At 31.3% G+C, this 18,415-nt stretch overlaps 2 protein-coding genes across 2 annotated transcripts; one reads left to right on the plus strand and one right to left on the minus strand.

The window, feature by feature from the left end:
• Positions 1-693: 693 nt before the first annotated feature.
• On the plus strand, positions 694-4,823 carry LOC143600911 (LRR receptor-like serine/threonine-protein kinase FEI 1). Its single transcript, XM_077078460.1, has 12 exons — positions 694-939; positions 1,016-1,151; positions 1,256-1,327; positions 1,399-1,470; positions 1,566-1,637; positions 2,193-2,264; positions 2,366-2,437; positions 2,583-2,689; positions 2,771-2,941; positions 3,568-3,900; positions 3,983-4,377; positions 4,461-4,823. The coding sequence occupies exons 1-12, from the start codon at positions 840-842 to the stop codon at positions 4,680-4,682; spliced, it is 1,824 nt and encodes a 607-aa protein (XP_076934575.1). The 5' UTR covers positions 694-839; the 3' UTR covers positions 4,683-4,823.
• A 9,613-nt stretch (positions 4,824-14,436) lies between these two features.
• Positions 14,437-16,761, minus strand: LOC143600912 (homeobox-leucine zipper protein HAT5-like). Its single transcript, XM_077078461.1, has 3 exons — positions 16,124-16,761; positions 15,315-15,703; positions 14,437-15,054 (listed from the first exon to the last, which is right to left on the minus strand). Exons 1-3 carry the CDS (start codon positions 16,272-16,274, stop codon positions 14,680-14,682), a joined length of 915 nt encoding a protein of 304 aa, XP_076934576.1. The 5' UTR covers positions 16,275-16,761; the 3' UTR covers positions 14,437-14,679.
• Positions 16,762-18,415: the final 1,654 nt, after the last annotated feature.

Genomic DNA, 18,415 nt, shown 5'->3' on the forward strand with positions numbered 1-18,415 from the left:
GTAAATAAATTAAGATCAAGTTCATAAATAAAATGTCTGACATGTTTAATTTAGAAAAGTAAAAAAATTCACAACACTTAGGCTTTTTTGTCGCCGGTTTGTTTGGAATATTAGTATGTGAGTGTGTATATATATTGGCTATAACACCATGACACCTTTAAAATTAAATTCTATCATTTACTTGCTAGACGTCAAATAACATAAATCGCCCAATTTTGTAATACGTGGGCTAATTTAAGTACTCATTTTTAAACACTATTTATGGGGGTGTTTGGGATTCCTTATTTTCCCCTCCTTATAACTCATGAAGGATGAATAAGTCATTTTTATGTTTATATAGTGTTTGGGAATCAATAAGTCCTTTTAACTTTCTCCTTATCCATAAAGCTAAAAAAATGGGTTTTGCATAAATTAGGATATGGTAACTTATTCCTTATAGGCTTAGAATACACATTCCACCCTTCCATTCTACCCAAACACTTTTTAAAAACAACTTATTCACTTATACAATATGTCTCTTTTGATCATTTTACATCAATAAGTTAAATAAAACACTTTTTAACAAACAACTTATTGACTTATGTTAATTCAAACCTTCCTAACCTATCACAAAAAGCTTTTTCACAACAAATAAGGAATCCCAAACACACCCTATGTCACTATATTACATTACATTTTTAGTTTCCCAAAACACCATCATAAGTCAGGCCACTCACACCATCTGCAAAAGCAGCAGCATACTCCCAACACATTATCACTGCAACTTTAAATTTGAATCCTTTTCATCTTCCAATTCATGGCACACATTTGAACCAATCTCTTCTTCTTCTTCTTCACTCATGTTTCATCAACACACCCAAATGAACACAACTACTTTGATCTTCATTTGTATTTTCTCAGCTGTTTTTATTCCAACTACATTTGCTCTCACTGAAGATGGTATTCAAAAGATTATGTCTTTAAAGTTACAAACTTTGATCTTTAATATTAACCTTTATTTTCTTGTTTTTTACAGGATTAACTTTGTTGGAGATTAAACAAAGTTTGAATGACAGTAGGAATGTTTTGAGTGATTGGGTGAATGATGATGAAACCCCTTGTCAATGGACTGGTATCACTTGCTACCAGAGTGATAATAGAGTTTTAGCAATGTAAATATTCACTTTTTATTTTAAAGTTTGTAACTTTTTTTATTGTATGTTTCAAGAAATTATAATGACTAATTTTTTTTATTTGAATTTGGGGGTTTTTGTAGAAACTTGCCTTATATGGATATTGGAGGGTTTATATCTCCAAGCATTGGTAAACTTAGTAGACTACAAAGACTGTAAGTTTTTTTTTAATTAATATTTTGCATAATTTTCAGTTGTATATTATGGTGTTCTTGTTTGTTATCAGGGCACTTCACCAGAACAGATTGCATGGTATAATTCCTAATGAAATTGGTCAATGTGTTGAGCTTAGAGCTGTGTAAGTCAAACTGTGTTAGTGAGTCAGATGTAGGAATGTACAATGATTATAGCACATTTTACTGATATGCAATGCAATGCTGAATTTTTGTTTAGGTATTTGAGGGCTAATTATCTTCAGGGTGGCATTCCTTCAAATATAGGAAATCTTTCACTCCTTAGTATACTGTAAGTTTGTGTTGCATGTTATTTAGATTTTACATTGTTTATTATTATTAGAGTTACATTTTACTGACTGAAAAATTTATAAGTGGAAAACTCATTTATGTATAAATGAGTTATTTCACATGGGGCAATTGATTTTGCACCAGCAGAATTAGTCAACTTCATAGTTGTTTATGGCGGCTGCAGCGACCGCTATAGCGTGCTACGTAGCGAAGCCCCTTATGCTGCTGTATAATGTTTGTTGACTGTTCAACCTTTTTTTAATATATATAGCGTTTAAATAGCGAAGCCCCAAATGGGACAATTGATTTTGCACCAGCAAAATTAGACAAACCTCTATTTTAAGAAAGTCAAATAGTCAGTTTTGCGTGTTACAGTACAAGTTTATGATCAAATAATATGATCCGGTGAACTTGAAATTTTTTTCCCTAGAATAGATATATGCATGCAATCGCCCCAATCCTATAAGAACTCCCGCAAGAAACAAATAATTCATAATTTGTACATAACAAATTTCTTGTATGATTATTAATCATATATTTATTTCTCATTATTAAGGGATTTGTCAAGCAATACTTTGAAGGGAGCAATACCTTCATCTCTCGGTCATCTCCTTCGTCTCCAGTACTTGTACGTTGGTTCACTAACACACTTTAATGTTATTATTATTATTATAATTATTATAATTCACATTGCTCTAGATATCTAAATTACTCTTTATTTTCTTGCAGAAACTTATCTATGAACTTTTTTTATGGTGAAGTTCCAAATTTTGGAGCACTAAGCAAGTTTGGAAACAATTCGTAAGTTCCTCTTTATACAACGTTAAACGACTATGTTGATGCATATAATGTTATGTTGTCATCAACTCTGTTCATTGATATTCTAGTATTTTATTTTATTGTTTTCTTAAAGTGACGAATCTGAAAGTTTGCTCCGTATGTGTAGTTTTATTGGTAATTTAGACCTCTGTGGCCAGCAAATACACAAACCGTGTAAAACGTCATTGGGATTCCCTGCTGTCTTACCTCATGCCGAAAGTGATGAAGCTGCAGGCTAGTCATCCCCTTTGTTTTGAAAAATTTACATAAGTATCATTAACCTTAACCGTTTATGATTTGTGTTGACCGTTGCAGTGCCTAAACGTTCATCTCGTTCTCTCAAAGGAGCACTGGTCGGTGTTATAACCGCTTTGGTCCTAGCGCTCGTGTTCTTTGCATTCTTATTGGTGTGGACGCTTTCAAAGAAAGAAAGGGCTGCAAAACGATACGTGGATGTCAAGAAACAAGTTCTTCATCAAGAATCAAGTAATAAAAACTCATTTTGTTTTTACTACTTGTGGCAAATGTGACCCATGGGTTGAATGGGTTGTATTAAAATGTATATAACGTGTCAGAATGGGTCAAACTAAGAAAAGAAAATGATTGAAATGGGTTGACATTTCTCGAGTTTCTTTTTTAAAATTTTTATTTTTATTTTTATGGAATGAGAAAAACGGAGAAAACTTTTGATTTATATTTAAAGTTATAATTTTTTAAACGAGAAAAACGGAGAAAATATTTTTTTTTGAATTTTTTAATGAGGGGTTTTTGAAATCTCAACCCATTTTGACCCATTTAAAAAACACTTCATTAAAAAATTCAAAAAAAATAATTAAAAAATCATAACTCGAAATATAAATCAAAAACTAAAAAAGTAAAAGTACTAAAAAATTTCCTCTTTGTTCTCGTTCCACAAAAAAAAAACCTTCAAGAAATGTCAACCTGTTTTGACCCGTTTCGATCATTTTTTTTTTGGTTTGACCCATTCTGACCCATTATATACATTTTAATACAACCCATTCAACCCAATGGGTCACATTTGCCACCCCTAGTTTGTACATTTAAGTTAACTTTATAAATTTGTTAACGTTTTTTTTTATGTTGATTTGTAGGCACACAACTTATAACATTCCACGGTGATCTCCCTTACCCTTCAAGTGAGATTATCGAGAAGCTCGAGTCACTTGATGATGAACATGTGGTCGGGTCTGGCGGGTTTGGGACCGTGTACAGAATGGTCATGAACGACTGTGGCACATTTGCGGTTAAACGGATTGACCGGACCCAAAAAGGTCAAGATCAAGCATTTGAACGGGAACTCGAAATATTGGGTAGCGTTAAACATATTAATCTCGTTAATCTCCGTGGATACTGTCGGTTTCCCGACTTAAAGCTTCTCATCTATGATTATGTCGCCAACGGTAGCCTTGAGAAATTTTTACATGGTAACCGTCGTACGTTTAACATTTATAACCGAAGATAAATATTATTTTTTTTGTTAATGTTTTCTTATTTTTTTGTTTTTAGAATGTCTGGACGGAGGTGAAGCTCAAATGTTAAGTTGGACCGCTCGTTTGAAGGTAGCATACGGTTCGGCTCGTGGACTGGCTTATTTACACCATGATTGTAATCCTAGAATAATTCACCGCGATATAAAATCTAGTAATATTCTTCTCGATGAAAATCTCGAGCCTTGTGTTTCGGATTTTGGTCTTGCTAAGCTTTTAGTAGACGAGGAAGCTCACGTGACCACCGTTGTTGCGGGCACGTTCGGCTATCTTGCACCGGAGTATCTGCAAAGCGGACGTGCCACCGTGAAATCAGATGTTTATAGTTTTGGTGTTTTGTTATTAGAGCTAATAACGGGTAAACGACCAACTGATCCGGCTTTCGTTAAACAAGGCCTAAATGTTGTTGGTTGGGTATGTATTTGTGATTCTATTTCTTAACCTTTTATATTTTGAATATATAAAGTTTAATCATGTTAATATTTTTTGTGCAACAGTTGAACACTCTGAAAAACGAGAACCAGTTAGAAGACGTGGTTGACAAACGGTGCACTGATGCGGATGCAACAACTGTAGAAGCGGTTCTTGAGATTGCAGGACGATGCACTGATGCCAACCCGGATAACAGACCGTCGATGCAGCAGGTGTTGCAGTTTCTTGAACAGGAGGTGATGTCACCCTACCCAAGTGACTTCGATTCCCATTCCGATTATGCTTGACTTCATAATCTTCATTGACATGAATTATGGCGGATTTTTTTATGAAACTTTCTAAATTTAGTAAGTTTTCGGTTTTGTTGTTCCATGTGGTTGGAGCTTGTATGTATAGCTTTGTTTTTGGACCGAAAGATTTTGTTAAAAATTGAGTGATCCTTTGGTTTAAATTCATAAAGTTTTGTTACAATTATTTATATGGTAACTGTTGTGTGATCATGGTCAACGTAAGTCAACGGGTGAGCGATAGTATATAGTCAAAGTCAACAATAGTCAGAGTGGTCGTTAAGTTCGTTTGAGACTGTTAAAATGACGAGCAATTAACTTCAAGGGTAATTTGGTCATTAGCTGAAAGTTTGTTTTAAGTTTTGGGTTGTTTGCTTACAACTTAGAAAGATGGAGGGGGTAATGTGACAGTTTCAGAAGTTAGTGGTTAGTTAGTTCAAATGGATGTTACTTGTTATAAATAAAATACGCGCTCTTTATAACAACAATGTTTGATCTCTCTTGTTCTAGTTTCTTTTTCGTTAATTCTTTCCCTGATTCATCTTTGTTTTCTTGTACGAGTATAAACCCTAAATCAATTGTACAGTTTGTGATTGATTTCCAAAAGATCGTAATCTAGGGTTTCGGTTTTGTTCTTCGTGTGTATTAGATTAGGATCCGCTATATCGATAACAATAACATATCAATATAGGACAGGACTAAGGGTGGCAAATATGACTAATTGGGTTGAATAAGTTGTAATAAAATGTATATATAATTGGTCAAACTAAAAAAAAATGATTGAAACAAGTTGAAATTTCTCTATGTTTTTTATGGAACGAGAAAAACGGATGATAATATTTTTACTTTTTTAGTTTTTTATTTATATTTCGAGCTATGATTTTTTTAATTATTTTTTTTGAATTTTTTAATAAAGGGGTTTTTGAAATGGGTCAAAATGTGTTTAGATTTCGAAAACCATTCATTGAAAAATTCAAAAAAATAATTAAATAATCATAATTCGAAATAAAAAAAACTAAAAAAGTAAAAATACAAAAAAGTTTACTCCTTTTTTCTCGTTCCATAAAAAACTACGAGAAATATCAATCCGTTTTGACTCGTTTTAATTATTTTCTTTTTTTAGTTTGACCTATCGTAAACCATTATAAAAATTTTATTACAACTTATTCAACCCAATGTGTCACATTTGTCACCCCTAGATAAGACTCAGGACCATGAGTAACTGGTTTGATCTAGTTTGGTTTTAGTTCGGTTTGCTTGTACAAATGTTAAGGTATGTACCATTGGAAAACTAATGGCTTTTGGGTGGTGTTTTTAGCCAAGAATATTGTTAAAATTTCAACATGTGTATAAAGTCAAGATATTTAAATCATAGATGTAGACAGACATATTGTAAATGCCTTGTTTAGGGGACCCGGGTTGTTAAGGTGGACCTTGGTCTAGCAAATTAGAAGTCGTTACCTATGTTAGATTTTTATTATTTACGATTTATGAAACTTAGCTTTCGAAAAAGAAGAAAAAGAGGTTCAAAAGGGACGGGAAAAAGTTGCACGAAAAGAACAGGGTCATTACTAAAGTATTTGAGTTTGGCTTTAATATTCAGTAATACATAATATAAAAGCATTGGTTAAAAAGATTGGTGTAATTTTAGTTTTTTTAAGATATTTGGTATTTGTTTGGCTTCTAGCGTCTTGCTAGAGTTGTTTTAATGAATTTTTCAAAAAGAAATAATAATTTGAGAGCTAATTAGAAAATATTTTTCTATTAGGTTTTTTAACAATTTAGAAAATGAACATAAAATCGTTAGTAGTTGGGCATTTTATATGGACGATAAATTTTGTATAACAATCTATAATATATATAAACGAAAACCCAAAAATCATAGGTGTCGCGATGTGGTCGCTCCCCCTTTTTTTGGAGTCACCAGATTTGCTTGATTTTTAAATGGAGGCTTCTCATGCATTTGACCCGAATTCATGGGTATGGGTCTTACCAACCCCAGATATTCCTTAAACGGGTTATAACATCTCATTAAATAAAAAATTATTCTCACCAAATTATTAATGTAAAAATCATATAAAAGAGGATATACTAAAAATTAATATCTTATTTATTTTAAAAAAGATATATATTTTATTTAAATTAAAAAACCAATATGATAGTAAAAAAATAAACGGGTCTTGGGTCTCATCAAACCATAGGTATATTATTAACTTTCATAAATATTATTTATAATTAAAAAACCAATTTTATAATAAAATAAATAAACGGGTCTTGGTTCTCATTAAAACCATATAGCTTTTAAATCGGGTTATAACATCTCATTTATTTGTGAAACAATTTATCATCAAGCCATAAGTATATTATTAACTTTCATACAATAAAAAAATATAAATTCAAAAAATAAATAAATATTAGAACAAATAATATAAAACAACCCCCGTAATATGGGGTAAAAACTAGTAATATATATATATATATAAACGAAGACATAAAAATCCTACGTGTCGCGATGTGGTCGCTCCCCCTTTTTTTGGAGTCACCAGATTTACTTGATTTTTAAATGGAGGCTTCTCATGCATTTGACCCGAATTCATGGGTATGGGTCTTACCAAACCCAGATATTCCTTAAACGGGTTATAACATCTCATTAAATTAAAAATTATTCTCACCAATTTATTGATGTAAAAATCCTATAAAATAGGATATAATAAAAATTACTATCTTATTTATTTTAATATGTATATTATTTAAATTAAAAAACCAATTTGATAGTAAAAAAATAAACGGGTCTTGGGTCTTATCAAACCATAAGTATATTATTAACTTTCATAAATATTATTTATAATTAAAAAACCAATTTTATAGTAAACAAAATAAACGGGTCTTGGGTCTCATCAAAAACATATAGCTTTTAAATCGGGTTATAACATCTCATTTATTTGTAAAACAATTTATAATCAAAGCGTAAGTATATTATTAACTTTCATACAATAAAAAAATATAAATTCAAAAAATAAATAAATATTAGAACCAACAATATAAAATAACCCCCGTAATACGGGGGGATAAAAACTAGTAATGATATAAATTAGTTCATTTATGATGATTTTAAGGAAACTATAACAAACAAACATTTTGTTTAACAACAAACATATTGTTTAAGTTTTGTTTGTATATGGTTATTTTAACATAGTATGTAAATAATCAAATGTTCTCGTGGGAGATACCATGGTAATGATGTATTTCCATACCACAAAAGTGCATGCTTCGAATAATATAGTGTAGAAGTTTAGGTATTTAAGATTGATTAATAGGAATAAAGTAGGTGTCGTTAAAAATACAAATAACTAAATTATAATAACAAGTAATATTATTTTTAACAAAACGCGTCCCACGAAACAATTTATAAAGATGTTTTGAGTGTAGGTTTAAAGTTCCATTTGAAACATATATATATTAGAATCAGTGTGTGTTTTTCTCTTAAAATAATCACACGAAATTATTTAACCATGCTTACACACCATGATCAAATTCATCCACAATGATGTTAATCAGGATATCTATCTTCTCGTCTCATTAATTCTTAAGCTCTTTCTTCATCTTTTTCACCTCTCTTTATGGGTGGGAGGGGATCCAAGGAGCAGAGTTGCTTTCGGTTTACATAACAAAGATTCTTGGTCTAATTTCATTACGCACTTTCAAGAATAGAACTTGCACTAATGTTTCTCTCTAAATTATTCGATTGATATATATCATTGAATATTTCTATTTGAAAGTCTCTACATACAGATTCATCGAGAAATTCAATTATATTCGAATTCTATAATATCTGCTGACAATGTAACAAACATATGTTCGTTTATCACAGGAGTTTGCTTGGCAATTAACACGATGTAACTACTAGCTAGAGCTTTTGTTTAAGTTCTTGGTGTAGTCAGTTTCAATTGTTTTTCACCTTATGTTCTTTCAAGCTTTTTATAGAATTTATTTTTCAAAAAAAATAAAATTATATATCACATTTAAATTTGTATAATATTATATATTCTTAATTCATGTGTTAAAAGTATCATATAATTGAAAATACATACACGAATATGATCTTTTTTATAAGTTTAAATTATATTGTGTCATTTTCGAAACCCCTTCTAGATCTGGCTCGTTTTCATTCCTACACTCATTAAACATAAAAAAGTCATTTTTTTAACGGCAAATTAGAATCACTTACGGACCACTGGGGTATCATCGTGTCACCAGCAGAACCACGCGATCATATCCATCTCCACTAGGCAATAATGCCTAACCACCAATTCAGGAGGAAACCCAATAAATCTTGAGAAAACCCCCTTGTGGGATTCGAACCCAAGACCTTATGGTCTCTAAGCCTTTATCATTAACCTTTGATTTTGGTTAACCTACAAATACGACGCAACAAATCCCGTTGACTATTGGTTTGTCGAAAATTTACGTTTATTTACTTTAATTTAATAATAACTCAGGCTCCTTATCATTCACACATCAAAATATATACCGGCAGTCAACTTTTGTATTATATGTTTATGGTTCTATTTTCTTCTCTTATCTTGTTTGGTTTATTACACAATATTGTTATTTATATATAACACACTGATCAATCACATAATTTATATTTAAACCACCAATCCTCATATATTTATTATTTATCTTTTTGGCTTTAAAATTTGAAATTATATTTAATAGTGGTGTTATGTCATGACCCAAGTCGAGTAGTTGGAAACTAAGGATCGTCGCAAGAAACTGATATCGAATTGAGTTTGAGTTGTTACTTTCTCTTTGGTGTCGGGACTGTAGACGACAAGAAATACAAACTTATTTGTGTGTTTTGATTTAGAGTTTGGATTGGATTTTCTTAAGTGTCGGGACCATACGTCTCAAGAAGACAAGATAACATACGGTGGAATAAATGTGAAAAAGAAAGCGTTAGAAAACGCCATAAATGCTCAAATCGGATCCCCAACCCCCTCCATAGACAAACCCTAGTTTTTTGTTAAACAGAAAATTTTTAGCCATAAGTAAGAAGCTCAATACATATAAAAGAAGGGGAATGTTCATGTACATTTTATTCTTAACATGAGAATGTAGGAAATAATACAAATTTATTAAAAAATAAGAACGTAAGAAACAATACCAACTACAATACCAATCTACATAAACATTAATTGATAATAACAAAGAAAAAAACCTAAAAATTACAACAAAAGAATCAAAATCAAGAACAAAATAATAACAACATATACCAACAAATATTTATAACAGCAAAAGAAAAAATCTAATAATAACAACAAAATATAAACCAGTAAATACTTAAAACGTCTCATAATCGAAAATTAGCAAATACGAACAAAAATAACAGCAAACACCTATAAAAATAAACCTAATCATAACAACAAATTGGTTCTCACTGTTTTCATGTTAAGAATAAAATGTATTTGATCATGTTTCTATAAAAGAAAACAAATAAGAACTACCGGTTAATTATAACACTATTACAAAGGAAAATCACAAAATTAAAACCTACACCATTTTACCCCATTCAAACATTTTGTTTTTGAAAGAGATGGTTTTCACTTTTCATACCACTTAAACATTTTGCCTTATTGGTATTTCCATAATTTCATGCACCGAACTAAAATTTCATGCTTATGGTAATTTAACCCACGAAAGAATCACTAGCAAAACAATATGGATGTATCACCATAATCCACAATTTTTCTTCTTCTCTTCAATACTCACCATTATTTTTCTTTTCGTTCGTTCATATACTTGTAACAAACATATAACATTAAAAATGATTGTTTTCGTATTTACAAAATACTTATCATCTCACAAAGCAATGTTGTAAATACCGTTATTCGCTAGTCGGGTGGCGGGGTGAGAATTAACGATTAATAGGAGCGAAATTTATGTATAATTTTCAGTTTTATGCACATGCAAATATATTTTACCCGAAAATTGGCTGTACTCTCATTGGAAACCACCAATTTTGATTGAAATCTGACAGAAAACCGTTGATTTTAATCGAAATCTCGCCAGAAATCGTTGATTATAGCCAGAACCTCATCAAAATAGCCGATTAGGACCGATTAATCTTGATTTTTACTAGATTTGTCCATTGACCCATTAATTGTTTGATTATCCCACAATTAATCAGTAAAATCGGCGTCTAGTCAGGATTTTGGGAACACTGTCTCAAAATAAAGAATCCAAAAACCAAAGGTCCAAAAATGTAAAAGCACTAAGACAAGGGAGGTACTATGTCATATAATCAAAATAAGGGGGGTGGTCACTAGGTGACACGTACCATCAAGTGGCCCACAGTTTCTGTTAAGAACTTGAAGTTGGTCCCACCTAGGACAGTGTCGACCACAAAACCCCAACTCACTCTTTTAGAACTTGGAACTCGGTCCGGTTTGGGTGGCTCGAAAGCGACATGCCACGTATGACATGCGCTACACGACGCCAAACATGTCCATCTGTCGATCATCCTTTCGACCAGTGTGGGTCCCACCTTCAGATCCTACGACTCAAATTTGAGAAGTGAATGGATGGAGTTCCTTAGAAAAAGAAACTTTCTTTGTAATATTATAATTGACACCTTGCCATATCGTGGGCCCCATCTCTTTGTAATTCTTTTCTATTTTGTGTCTTTTTCGGAGCAAACAAAGTGAACAAGCAAATGTTTTTATATTTTTAGTTGCCTCCTTTACTTTTGTGAAGGACTTTTCACATGCACCAAAAATAAAAGTGGAGTAAAATTTTTATGGAATGGCTTTTATGTTAAAATAAAGTAAATATACCCAACAATTTTTTCTAGATTTTTTTAAAATATTTTATTTTGAATTAGGAATAACGAGAAAACTTAAAAGTTACGAGAAAAGTTGCTTTTTAACATTTTCTTTTATTTTTTTATATCTTATTATAAAAAAAAAATTAAAATTACGTATAGTTAGCGAATTAGATATATGTAACTTTGTGAATTACCGATTACGTATATATAACTTCGTAAGCTATATATTTTTTACAATATTAACCTCATAATTACATAATTACAAAAAATAAAAAGATTTTTAAAAACATTGACTTGTTGGTAGTTTTTTTGTATAGATGTATGGTTTTCTCGTGAATCCTATTTAATATTCAGTTTATAAAACTGATACAACCAGTTCAATTGATGAACTGATAGGATGACGTACAATTATAAAAAGTTTGGTATTAATTGAAATATTGTAATATAAAATATTAAAATATTGTATAAATTTTTAAGTATTTCTGAACCGAATAAACCTGATATAATAATATTAAATAAGTTAATATTCTAGACAAAACAGTGTGCTGAGCACATCCCAATTGGTTATTCTATATGTTAGTTTATGTATATAAACATTAAATGGCCCAATATTTATTAAGGAAAAAGGTTACATCATTTTCAGATCTAATCACTTGTATTTATCATCTGTCATACAACTAAACACGCGAGGTCATTGCCTTCAAAGTAAATAAGATAAAGCAAACTTCATTTCATTATCATTATAAAAAAGAAGTATGTATATATGTCATAACCATACACTTCATCTATCACAATTATTTAATAGACTATTTAAACTATTATCGTTCAATTTTTATTTTTTTTACCGCTATAATAAATTTAAACAATTAACTACGGATTGAACCAAAGTATAACAAATACGCTAAAGTATAACAAAGACAAAAATAAAAACCAAACGAACATAAGTAGTCAATAAATCACTCTGTAACCTTCTATCCGAAGCAACCCAGCATATTTTCTTCCCACATCTCTCACGAGATCGACCTTTATTTGGATATAAGTTAATTTTATCTAATTGAAAGTTTTTGATATGATTTCTTTAAAATTTATTTCACCGAGTTTTTTTTTCTCACGTTGATAACCTGTTGGTTCGGTTTTTCCATAACCACTAATAGGAAGTGTACATAATGGTGGTCCATGTCTTTTATGGAAGAATATGATTACAAATAAACAACAATGACTTTATAAAAATGAAAAAAACAAACTTTAACATGTGTTGAGTGCGTGTCTATATACACACACACCATTAAATTACACACGTATTAAACAAAAATAGAAAAGATATAATTGTTAAGTTGTATACGTGGAAATTAAACAAACAAACACAGCTGACTAATTACAATAGTTTAAAAGAATAAGGGGCCGTTTGAATTTAATGCTGAATTAATAAATGGCATAACTGATTAAGAGGTAACATCTGAATAATTCAAAATGTTTCTGAAAACTTAATTACTAAGAGGCTTTATGAGCAATCAAGAGGTGTAAGCGAATACACTCTACATCTGATCGACTAAGAGGTAGTCTTTTAATGAAATCATCAAGAGACTACCAAACACACTTAAGGTGAACATTTGTAGCATAGTTATATTGATGCAGAAGATTAACTTACACATATGTAAACGATTTACATATAGGAAAACCACATATGTGAAAAATTAACAAATGTTATGTGATTTCCAACGTGAAATTGGCTACTAATTAACAATTAACCTATATGCTTTATGCTTAAAACTGGAATTACTTATTTATCCAAAAATTATTATCCTACGAGCAATTTACTACTTCACTAACTTTGAATAGTGACAAACAAATTATTAAAATACGAATTGAAAGTCTATATGTTTTTTAAAAGATAATGCCGATGAAAGCAAAATTTATGAAATAATTTAAAGACACGCAAGTCTGTCTTTATTACTCGTGTCACCGCATTCAATACATGCACAAATATTGTGGAAGTTGAAAATTTACTTGAAAAAATAAATTATGATTTCGATTTGCAAGAGAAATACTTTAATTTTCCAACAATTCAAAAATTAATTTTAACTAAGACTGATCAAATATGCTTTACGTTTATCTATCAAAATATGATTCCAACATCAAATATACTTCTGTCAATGGAAAACACGACATAAAGTAATAGTGTTGGTAGTAGGAATTCACTGTTTAATTTATAAAATACTTTAGGAGATAAAATAGTACACGGGCCCGAAGGAGCACCCCAAATAATATGCTCAAAAGTTATATTGTAAAGGACATTTTATTCGCTATTATTCCAAAGATTTTGAAAATTTGACTTGTGGAGATAAAAGGATTCACAATTTCCATTTATAACCGCTATGACGTGTACTAATCACCTATGTTTATGTAGTAGATTCAGAATCTCTCTTATCTATTATTAATGCCTTAATGGCATGGTTAATATCACTGAGAAATGCAAAGCTCACTCCAATAGCGGTGTATTGTTTTAAAAGACGTCGAAACAAATATACCAAATACAACGATCTTTATGTCTGGAAGCGTTGTCTAGTACTTTTGAAGGAGCTAGGTGTACGAGAGGGCTACAGACGAGACCATTGTAGGCTTCAAGTCTAAAGACAAGGTCTAGATAAACAGATGAGGTGCGGGCGTTGTGTAGGCCCCAAATTCAAATGTTCACAAGGTTAAATAATAAAAAACTTCACGTTTCAAAAACATAAAAGGCTTTAAACAACTATAATTAAAAGATATTATAATAGTAGTCTGAGTATATATAAATTCATTGTTGAAGCAGCAAGTGATGGTGTGATGGTTTATGAAAGTTTGTTGTCGTGAAAGAAAATAAGTGTTTTTACTTTTTAGAAATATTTGAAAACCATGGTGGAGTTGATTGAAGGTTTGTGAAGTTCTTAATACAAAAAGAAAAGTTTTGATATATAACATTAAATAAACAAAATAGTTGCTTACATGGATTTATTACTTATTTCCAAAATGAAAATACATAAAGAAAAAAAAACCAACATCACCACTCATATGGATGGAGGGTGTAACAAGTTGGGCCTTTATTCCTTTCTACATCATTCTTGATAACTTTCATGAAGAATATATAACAACAATAAAACTTACATAATTACTTAACTTAGCCTCTGATTTAACTCAGTAAGACCAAAAACCAAATGACTGGTCTTCATTACCATCATGATCATGACCATGGAACCCAAGGTAACAAGAATTCACAACATCTAATTCCGGGTAATCACCATCTTCAATCTTTGGCAGCATGTAACCACTAACCGGTGTTACAAACATTTTCCCAAAATTATCTTCTTCATCTAAAGATTCATCACTTTGATCATGTTCAAACAAACAAGAGGAATCTCCAACATTTGAGGTTTTTGTCACATCTTCATCGTTCACGCAGTCCGCAACTTGTTCTTGTTGTAGTGGCTCAGATGGGCTTTTAGTACTCGATGAATCCGAGGTTCCCTTATCGGTTTCTTGCAAATTTAACTTCTCACTTAAATCATGAACCTAAACACAAAACATTCGTAATTATTACAGTTTTACCTTAAAGAGTTAAAGTTCACAAAATGTAAGGATATGAATTATCAGGGCTGGCCCACAGGAGGGGCCAGATGGGGGATCGCTCGCTCTCCCAGAGGCTAAAATTTATAAAATTTAAAAAATATGTATTTAAAAAAAGATATATATATTTTAGGGGCCTATTTTGTTTTATCGCCCAGTGTCTTGGATTTTCGGGTATTCTCGGGTACGCCCCTAGATATAATTACCTCGGATTTTAGTTTTTCCTTTTCTTGAAGTAGATTCGCATAATTTGCCTTGAGTTGGTTGTAACTTTCTTGGAGAATATCATAGTCTTTCTCGAGCTGTTTTGTTTTCCACCGAGCCCGACGGTTCTGGAACCAGATTGCAATCTGTCTAGGCTGCAACCCGAGTTCTTTGGCTAGCTGAATCTTTCGTTCAGGCTCGAGTTTATTTTCTGTCTCGAAACTTTTCTCAAGAAACATAACTTGATCGGCTTTGAGTCGTCTTTTTTTCTCTGGATGGTGAAAGTATTCATCATATTCATCATCCCCATTGTCTTCCTGATCAAATGTTCGAAAAAACGAGCCACTTGAGCCGTTTCTTTTATCCTCAAAACTAACCATTGATCTGGACCCTGGTGAGTTAACAACATGGTCAAGATTTAAGAACTTACTTTTTCAGTCAAATTATGTTATGGTTACAAACTTACAAAAGTCAAATTATGTGTTTTCTTGATGAACAAAAAGCTTCTTGCTTTCATCAAAACAAATTGTTTTAAGGAAAACCAAATTAAATCTTAGCATATTATAATATAACAGTGTTCTAAAATTGCAAAACTAAAGATATCAAGAAATATAAGTCAACCATATATATTTAATCCCATGTGTTTTCTAGATGGACAAAAAGCTTCTTGATTTCATCAACACACATTATTTTAAGGAACACCCGAATGAAATCTTGGCACATTATGTAACACTATATGATCTAAAAATGCAAATACAAAGACATCAAGAAAATTATCAAGAAATATATACAAGTGGTTAATTATAATTACCTACGAAAGAATGAGATGATCCAGAGACAAAGAAGGAATCAAGAGGCTTAGAAGAAGAAGGTAATACCCTCTTGTTTGTTAGCATACCGGAGTTAAAACCCGAGCCGCCACCACCACCATCACCACCAAAGAGATAGTTCCGAGCTGCCATGTCACCACTATAATAATATTACCCACTAGAACTTGGGTACGTATTATTATTTTATGTATTACATATGGTTTTGGAATAAGGAAAACTTAATCTTGTTATATGAATTATTATTATTTGAGATATGATGTGAGTTTGTTTAAATCTTGTGACGGAAGAAGCTAGTGATGATAATTTCGGTTATATGGGACGTATGTGAACACCTGTTGGTCACACCCATCATAACAAAACTCCCCGTCGAAGACGAATTCAGTCTTCGATCCGAGATGATAATATAAAAGAAGAAGAATGTTTAGACTAAAGAAGAGCAAATTCGGAGGGAGAGAGAAGAAAGAAAGAAAGAGAGGAATCGAAGAGAGTATTGTAATTGTTGTTTGTATCTTTTGTGTACAAATATTGAAATAATAATATATAAGAGCAAAGTGATAGGGGATGATTCCCTTTGGGTAAGAGTAGTGGACGTCTTTTGAGCTTTGCAACATATTTATTTTAGTGCTTACGGCTGCATATTAGTATTTTTTTATATAAAAAGTTACATTTTGGGTACACAAAGTCAAGTTTTACAAATTTTGCTCTTTAACTTTGCTAAATGCATCATAGGTCCTTATTAGGAGTCACAAACTGTTGATATTCAGCGTATATGTACATATACACTACGCATATGCTTAGCATGTTTACCGTACATGTTTTTGTTTATAAATACTTGATTTGTAATGACTTTTACACTTGAATGAAAATTGATGATTTGAATTTTACACAAACTCATTGCTTTCACTTTCGTAGTTTCGTTATCTTGGCTTGTGTTATCGTGTACTTTGGCTTGTTGACGTGTTGCTCTTGTTTAGTTGGTTTTTGGTGTTGTTGAATATTGTCATTGGTGTGCAACCTTAACTATGTAAAACTAACCCCATCAACAACTCAAAAGCATCACCATCCACAACAATTAAACACCTTCTTTATCTTTTGATTAGCCCTAATGTGGGCACATAGATAAAAGAAGTAAATACATTTCTTTGAACGTGTCTGTGGATGCTTATGTATTGCTTTACTATATGATACAATCCATAATTACAGAAAAGCAAACCTATAAGACAATAAGACTTGGTTAGTGTTTATAGACTCTTTTTTCCTCTCATGGGCCAATTACAATGTACATCCCTCCCAACTACAAAAGATCCTTGGCAAAGAAAGTTTATGTTTAGATTCAGTTGCTTATTAAATAGACAAGTATTCTTGAAGATGTGAACTAATAACGAGAATTGTGATACATACAAATCTTATATGATATAATATTGAGCTACAATATCTTTGTGTATTTGCATAATATGTGACGTCATACTAACCGCTTCGATTTTGCCAAATAATAAATTTATCTTACCGAACTATTCGAAAAATTGAGACAATGGTAAGTCGGGTAAACATAGAATTTCAAGAGAGTGTTAATACACCAAAATGTATATGTTTAAGTCCAAATATAAATAACCAACAAAGGGAGGGATGATTTTGATTTATGATAACAAAAATAATTAAAAAAAGTTTTGAAATAATGAGTGTAATAATATAGTCATAGGTTACACAAATGAGGTTGATGCTGTCTTACGAATCATTGAATTTGCATAATGGATTATCATTTATAACTTTAGTAAAACGTGAAGCCAATGTGCGAAATTATATAGAAAGTATAGACGAAGCTAATCTAAAAATTCCCTAATCAAACTTTGATTGTGTAAAATAACTAATAAACAATTTTTGTGGGTCGTTTTGTGTCGTTTCGTCCTTTTTTTTTTTAATAAACTTGCTGTTCTAACAAAAAACAAAAGCCATAGTCAACTATTAGAGTATGAACCCCCATAAAATGTGTAATCATCAATATCCAAATAACAACTGGCGAGGTTTCTATCAAATTACAATTTCAACAAAGAAACTTAAAAGAAAGTTTAAACAAGAATATGAAGTGCAATAAAAATTCTCATCAAACTCCAAATCAAGATGTGGCAGAGGTCGATTAGGGAAGGAGTAGAACATGAGCAATTTTAGTTATTACTAAAGGATTTGTCCTCAGGTCAAGCTAAGCAGTCTTAGAGGCCTGTTTGGTTCATTCAGATCTGAATGAGCATATGTTCAATTCAGCAACAACATGAGTC

The sequence above is a fragment of the Bidens hawaiensis genome, unplaced genomic scaffold, assembly GCF_021521415.1.
Source record: "Bidens hawaiensis isolate Kalapana, Puna unplaced genomic scaffold, B.hawaiensis_p1.1 tig00055061_1, whole genome shotgun sequence".
Taxonomy (NCBI): domain Eukaryota; kingdom Viridiplantae; phylum Streptophyta; class Magnoliopsida; order Asterales; family Asteraceae; genus Bidens; species Bidens hawaiensis.

What these genes read in the sequence shown, in the direction of transcription:
- LOC143600912 (XM_077078461.1), bottom strand. Translation starts at nt 16,274, where the DNA reads ATGGCAGCTCGGAACTATCTCTTTGGTGGTGATGGTGGTGGTGGCGGC. An exon ending in ATCATCTCATTCTTTCGTAG is followed by an intron (nt 15,704 to 16,123) that starts GTAATTATAATT and finishes TTAACTCACCAG; the next exon opens with GGTCCAGATCAATGGTTAGT. An exon ending in AGGAAAAACTAAAATCCGAG is followed by an intron (nt 15,055 to 15,314) that starts GTAATTATATCT and finishes TTTTGTGTTTAG; the next exon opens with GTTCATGATTTAAGTGAGAA.
- LOC143600911 (XM_077078460.1), top strand. Translation starts at nt 840, where the DNA reads ATGTTTCATCAACACACCCAAATGAACACAACTACTTTGATCTTCATT. An exon ending in ATTTGCTCTCACTGAAGATG is followed by an intron (nt 940 to 1,015) that starts GTATTCAAAAGA and finishes TGTTTTTTACAG; the next exon opens with GATTAACTTTGTTGGAGATT. An exon ending in CTTTCACTCCTTAGTATACT is followed by an intron (nt 1,638 to 2,192) that starts GTAAGTTTGTGT and finishes CTCATTATTAAG; the next exon opens with GGATTTGTCAAGCAATACTT.